A 7,500-nucleotide genomic window follows, 5' to 3' on the forward strand; every position below is an offset into this window, starting at 1 on the left:
ACCACCACAGACATGACTAGAACACAAGGTAACAACAGCATCATCACCACAGACATGACTAGAACACAAGGTAACAACAGCTTCACCACCACAGACATGACTAGAACACAAGGTAACAACAGCATCATCACCACAGACATGACTAGAACACAAGGTAACAACAGCATCATCACCACAGACAAACATGGACTACAACTACCAAGTACCATACTGTAACATGGACTACAACTACCAACCACCATACTGTAACTATGACTACAACTACCAAGCACCATACTGTAACATGGACTACAACTACCAAGCACCATACTGTAACATGGACTACAACTACCAAGCACCATATTGTAACATGGACTACAACTACCAAGCACCATACTGTAACATGGACTACAACTACCAAGCACCATACTGTAACATGGACTACAACTACCAAGCACCATACTGTAACATGGACTACAACTACCAAGCACCATACTGTAACATGGACTACAACTACCAACCACCATACTGTAACTATGACTACAACTACCAAGCACCATACTGTAACATGGACTACAACTACCAAGCACCATACTGTAACATGGACTACGACTACCAAGCACCATACTGTAACATGGACTACAACTACCAAGCATCCTTCCCTCATAAACTACAACTATGAATCCATAGACACACCACCTTGTGGTATAAACTAGTCATTACATCATTCACCTCTAGACAGTGAATAACATTGAACCGTAATAAAAACACATTGACTTTGCCTGATACTTCATATTAGATTGAATAATCTGACTGTGACTACTGATACCACATTAACAATTCCTCTCTATGTTCTGCTCTCCTCAACACCACATGTTTCTCTGTCTGATGTTGTCTTCCCTCCTCCCTCCCTCTGAAATGAAGAAACACAGAAGTACAGTACAGTAGAGACTAGCTAAATGTACCATCACTGTTACATTATGCCTGAGTACTGTCTCTGGGTGTTCTAGGTGATCTGATGTTCTCTGGTGTTGGTCTGGGTGTTCTAGGTGACGTGATGTTCTCTGGTGTTGGCCTGGGTGTTCTAGGTAATGTGATGTTCTCTGGTGTTGGTCTGGGTGTTCTAGGTGATGTGATGTTCTCTGGTGTTGGTCTGGGTGTTCTAGGTGATGTGATGTTCTCTGGTGTTGGTCTGGGTGTTCTAGGTGATGTGATGTTCTCTGGTGTTGGTCTGGGTGTTCTAGGTGATGTGATGTTCTCTGGTGTTGTTCTGGGTGTTCTAGGTGATGTGATGTTCTCTGGTGTTGTTCTGGGTGTTCTAGGTGATGTGATGTTTTCTGGTGTTGTTCTGGTTGTTCTAGGTGACGTGATGTTCTCTGTTGTTGGTCTGGGTGTTGTTCTACTACTGCTGGGTCTGCTGCTGTTCATGTTCTTTAGACAGAGGAGAGACAGAGACAGGAGACCAACAGGTACACTAGTTATTACACACAATCATTATTTAAAGATTTAACAAATATGTCAAAACATTTGTAAAGGTTTTATAACTAAAAACATTTAATAACAAAACATAAATAAATAATTATCAACAATAAATCATCTGTTTGTTTTCCTCTTCAGCATCTAAACACTCTGCCAGACTGTTGGTGTCTGACTCCATGACAACCAACCAGGATCCAGACACAGGAACCATCACCAACCCCATCTATGCCACAGGAATCAATCATAACCCATATACAGCTTGTGACATCACCATAATCTATGCCAAGGCAACCAATCCTCATCCAGATGACATCTACTCCAACGTTGGAGGTGGAGAGGCTCTACTGTAAACTTCCCCAGAGATCCAGCCTGTCTCCACTATGCTACTGTCAACTTCCCCAGAGATCCAGCCTGTCTCCACTATGACACTGTCAACTTCCCCAGAGATCCAGCCTGTCTCCACTATGCTACTGTCAACTTCCCCAGAGATCCAGCCTGTCTCCACTATGCTACTGTCAACTTCCCCAGAGATCCAGCCTGTCTCCACTAGGCTACTGTCAACATCCCCAGAGATCCAGCCTGTCTCCACTAGGCTACTGTCAACTTCCCCAGAGATCCAGCCTGTCTCCACTATGCTACTGTCAACTTCCCCAGAGATCCAGCCTGTCTCCACTAAGCTACTGTCAACATCCCCAGATATCCAGCCTGTCTCCACTATGCTACAGCTTTTTACTCCACTTGACTGTCTGGACTTGACTTTCATTAATCTGATGAATGTTTTTGCTTAAATCCACTAACTATGTTTAATTGTTACCCAATTAAATTAATCATGAAACAATTAACTCATTAAGATTTGGGGCACCACGGAATAAGTTGTTTAATGAGTTATCATCTCCTAAATTAAACTCTAGAAGCTATATAAGATATATATCAATAACAGTCACTTATTAATTATTACCTCATATCAGTCGCATTCTGAACAGTCACTTATTAATTATTACCTCATATCAATTCTCATTCTGAACAGTCACTTATTAATCATTACCTCATATCAGTCTCATTCTGAACAGTCACTTATTAATTATTACCTCATATCAATTCTCATTCTGAACAGTCACTTATTAATCATTACCTCATATCAATTCTCATTCTGAACAGTCACTTATTAATTATTACCTGATATCAGTCTCATTCTGAACAGTCACTTATTAATCATTACCTGATATCAATTCTCATTCTGAACAGTCGTAACCTTCTTGGATCTGCAAGAACCCCAACCTTGATAATTATTCAGTACTATACAATTTGGTTGAATAATTTATTTACTAACTAACTAAATAATAACAGAACACACACACACACTTGCATGAGACAAAAGTCCCTATGAAATGGACACTTATCATGGTCACATTCCATAACTATTCTCCCATTAATCGCATACTTTGCACACGAACCACCGCCCGTTCGGTATAAGAAATAATGAATGTATTTACGTGTTGAATGCTGTTCTTCGTTTATCTCGGTCGGAACTAAGCCTTTTCGGAAAGTTGTTGACCTTCCAGCTGTTTGGCTCTGATTGTCCGAAAGGGGTTTCCCTTTCCCGTCTTCTACTGTTGTTCACTCTGGAAGATAACCAGCCATGTCAACAGTGATGAGAGTTGGTGATGAGCATAGCAAGATAGTCCTTTAGATGAGTTTTTCTCGATATCTGACTTAAGACAGCTAATCAGCTGTACCAGTGATTGTCTGAGGTGAGCTTCTCGCCTCTTCCTCCTCGTGTTGGCACTCAGGATTCGGACCAAGATGGACATGAGCTGCAGCTCTTCGTCTCTCTGGTCTAAAGGAAGGTGAGTCTATCTTCTTCACCTCGTGTTGAGGTTAAGTTCTGACCTTTTCCATGGTCTCACATCTTTCTGGTCTAAAGATTGATTTTTCAGGGTTCAGCTCCTGACCACTTTACACGCCAGCAGCAACACAGAAATGTTCTGGTCTGATATGTTAATTCTTAGCCAATCCTTTATACACTCTGGTAAAAATGGGGTGTTACCATCATGCTGAAACGCTCTCTGAGGTCCCTCAGGCGTGGCTACTTACTGGGCAATGTATCATCAAAACTATGTACTCGTTAGAAAATTTGAATCAAATTCTTAACAAAAATATTATCTTCATTTCACAGTGTCTATTGGATGGAAACTTGACATATACATTCTACATTCTACATTCTACATTCGGATGTTAGAAATACTGTTCCAAAGTTAGAGTTTTGGGCAAAAGTCTCTCTAGACAAAAGACATTCCAATCCCAATACTAAAGGGTAGAGAGACAAAGTTTCCCCATCCAGAGATTTACAGCAGGGTGTGAAGGTGACGAATCAACAGCTCCCCCTCTCCTCTCTGTTGGAGAGAGAGAGGCCTGGTTACTGTCACCTCCCCCCATCAGTCTGATCCTCACAGGACAGTCATGACAACTGGGAAATGAGACTATGTGTATTTATCAATAAAGCACCAATATATTTATGTATTTGATACGGTCCATTCTAGCCATTACTATAAGTAGTCCTCCCCTCACCAGCCTCCACTGGTGCTGTCAGTAAACTCAGTACCTGTCTCATCAACAAGTACCACTGTCACTAGACACACAGAGGTGAGATTGAGGGATAGATGGAGGGAGAGAGAGCTGGAGGGAGAGAGAGATGGAGGGAGAGCGCCCTCCAGTGGCAGAATAACTCTGTTTCTCTCCTCTGTAGACAGCCTCCAGTCTGAATGAGAGTCTTTGAATGTGTTTCTGTGCTATGATCCATAGAGGACTCTGTCTCTCTTTCTCTCACCCTCCCTCTCTCTCTCTCTCTCTCTCTCTCTCTCTCTCTCTCTCTCTCTCTCTCTCTCTCTCTCTCTCTCTCTCTCTCTCTCTCTCTCTCTACTGTGTAATGTAGGTACATAGATGAGATTGGTTAAGGAGGAAGAGGGAGGGGCTGTCAGAAATAACATGTGGTAGGAGGGTTTGAACTAGTAGAGAGAGAGAGAGATGCAGAAATAGGGAAGTACATAGTTGTACGAGCGCAAATAGTGAGTTAGAGAGAGGGAGGGGCAGAGAGAGAGAGAGAGTACATGAAGTACATTACGTTTGTATTTAAGTTCCTATAAGTAGAGAGAGAACAGAGAGAGTTGTAGACTTGGACACACAGTACTATATCAGGACCAATAGACACCTGGACCAACCTGGAGAGAACACAACATTATATCAGGACCTATAGACACCTGGACCAACCTGGAGAGAACACAACATTATATCAGGACCTATAGACACCTGGACCAACCTGGAGAGAACACAGCATTATATCAGGACCTATAGACACCTGGACCAACCTGGAGAGAACACAGCATTATATCAGGACCTATAGACACCTGGACCAACCTGGAGAGAACACAGCATTATATCAGGACCTATAGACACCTGGACCAACCTGGAGAGAACACAGCATTATATCAGGACCTATAGACACCTGGACCAACCTGGAGAGAACACAGCATTATATCAGGACCTATAGACACCTGGACCAACCTGGAGAGAACACAGCATTATATCAGGACCTATAGACACCTGGACCAACCTGGAGAGAACACAGCATTATATCAGGACCTATAGACACCTGGACCAACCTGGAGAGAACACAACATTATATCAGAACCTATAGACACCTGGACCAACCTGGAGAGAACACAACATTATATCAGGACCTATAGACACCTGGACCAACCTGGAGAGAACACAACATTATATCAGGACCTATAGACACCTGGACCAACCTGGAACACAACAAGATGAGGATCCTGCTGATAGTCATCCTCCTCTCCTTCATGACAGGTAATACGCTTGTTATAACAATGTAATAACATCCAGTTAGTCTTCTTATAAAGGCTGCTACTACAGATAATATATTTTCTCTTGTCTGATTGACAGGTTGTTTGAGCTCCTTCAAAGTGACAGGATACTCTGGAGGAACTGTCATCCTCTACTGTCATTATTCCACAGAAGAAAGAAGTCATGACAAATATTTCTGTAATGGAACAAAGTGGACTTATAGTTGTGATAAGAAGATAACTACTCTGAGGAAGAACACCTGGGCACACAGTGGTAGATTCTCTCTGTATGACATCACTGGAAGTAACTACTTCAAGGTGATCATCAGACAACTGACCAGACAAGATGAAGGGACCTACTGGTGTGGAGTGGACAAACCTACTGCACCTGACAGTTATACCAAGGTAGAGCTGGATGTGAAGAAGGGTGAGAGACTTTTACTTTAACTTTATTAAATGAATTTAGCTACATATGTTATCACATGATCAGTACCACTAGTCAATGAAGTCAGTCTATAGTATTAGACTAAGGTTGTGATGTGTGTTCCTATTGACAGATGACTGCTGTGAGAAGTCAGTCTATAGTACTAGACTAAGGTTGTGATGTGTGTTCCTATTGACAGATGACTGCTGTGAGAAGTCAGTCTATAGTACTAGACTAAGGTTGTGATGTGTGTTCCTATTGACAGATGACTGCTGTGAGAAGTCAGTCTATAGTATTAGACTAAGGTTGTGATGTGTGTTCCTATTGACAGATGACTGCTGTGAGAAGTCAGTCTATAGTACTAGACTAAGGTTGTGATGTGTGTTCCTATTGACAGATGACTGCTGTGAGAAGTCAGTCACAGAGACGGCCTATCTGGGAGGAGAAGCTACCATCAGATGCAACTATCCAGAGGACCATGAGGACAGCATCAAGTATTTCTGCAAGGAAAGCAATGACTTCAAGACTTGTGTTTATATGATTGCTGCTCACCAGACAACTGCAAAAGCTGGTCGTTTCTCTGTGTCTGACAACACAGGAGAGAGATTCTCCACAGTGACCATCAGAGACCTGACTGAAGATGATACTGGGACCTACTGGTGTGGAGTAGAAACCAGCAGGACAGAACAACGTTACATTACACTGATCACACAGGTGAAGCTGCTTGTTAGAAGTGAGTATAAACTTCTTCTTTCTCTTTAACATGTGAACATAAACACACAAGTTACACTCATATCTATTTGATAAAAGTCGTTTAATTGAAATGTGCATGTGTTTAAAAAAAATCTCATTCACAGATTGGAGGGATGTCAAACCAATCAATGTGAATGAGCAGGTTGGGGAGACTGCCAGGCTTACTTGTAAATATCCAGCAGGCCACAAGAAGAATGAGAAGTTCTTCTGTAAGGGGGACAGTCCTTTAACCTGTGAAAATAAAGTTACAGCTACACAACCTAACATCATTAAATGGAATGAGAGGTTTTCTCTGAGGGACAACCGTGAGAAGACCAACTTCACTGTTCACATCAAGAAGATGAGACCAGAGGATTCTGGGACATATTGGTGTGGATCTGATAGAAGATGGAGACCTGCAGACTACACTAGATTTATATTTTCTGTGGGTAAGTGGATCAAATCTTTACGTCAGTGGTGGCTGGTGGGAGGAGATATAGGAGGACAGGCTCATTGTAATGGCTGTAATGGATGGAAAGGTATCAACACATGGAAACCATGGAAACCATGCATTTGATGTGTTTGATACCGTTCAATCTATTCTATTCCAGTCATTACAATGAGCCTGTCCTCCTATATCTCCTGCCACCAGCCTCCTCTACTTTCCATGCTGTACCCCTGCAGTAACTCTGTTATGAATCACATCTAGAACATTGTGAAATATGTTGTTATTAGCTGATTGAAATGTATCATTGATCTAAACATCTTATCAGTAGTAGTTGTTCAGTGGTGGACAGCAGGCAGTCAGTGTGTTAGTGGAGGCTGGGTGGGTCAGTGTGTTAGTGGAGGCTGGGTGGGTCAGTGTGTTAGTGGAGGCTGGGTGGGTCAGTGTGTTAGTGGAGGCTGGGTGGGTCAGTGTGTTAGTGGAGGCTGGGTGGGTCAGTGTGTTAGTGGAGGCTGGGTGGGTCAGTGTGTTAGTGGAGGCTGGGTGGGTCAGTGTGTTAGTGGAGGCTGGGTGGGTCTGTG

The 7,500-nt window shown here is 42.5% G+C and overlaps 1 protein-coding gene across 2 annotated transcripts in view; it reads left to right on the plus strand.

The window, feature by feature from the left end:
* The window catches only part of LOC120038658 (CMRF35-like molecule 5), a 6,825-nt gene extending 4,942 nt beyond the window's left edge, over positions 1 to 1,883 (plus strand). The window contains exons 4-5 of one of the 2 annotated variants that reach the window (XM_038984320.1): positions 1,341 to 1,448; positions 1,597 to 1,883. In XM_038984320.1, the coding sequence (XP_038840248.1) occupies positions 1,341 to 1,448; positions 1,597 to 1,808 (320 nt within the window). In that variant the 3' untranslated portion in view covers positions 1,809 to 1,883. The remainder of the gene's footprint in view (positions 1 to 1,340; positions 1,449 to 1,596) is intronic. The other variant, XM_038984321.1, reaches the window with a different exon arrangement.
* The last annotated feature ends 5,617 nt before the right edge of the window (positions 1,884 to 7,500 follow it).

This window comes from Salvelinus namaycush, unplaced genomic scaffold (assembly GCF_016432855.1).
Source record: "Salvelinus namaycush isolate Seneca unplaced genomic scaffold, SaNama_1.0 Scaffold2295, whole genome shotgun sequence".
Classification (NCBI taxonomy): Eukaryota; Metazoa; Chordata; class Actinopteri; order Salmoniformes; family Salmonidae; genus Salvelinus; species Salvelinus namaycush.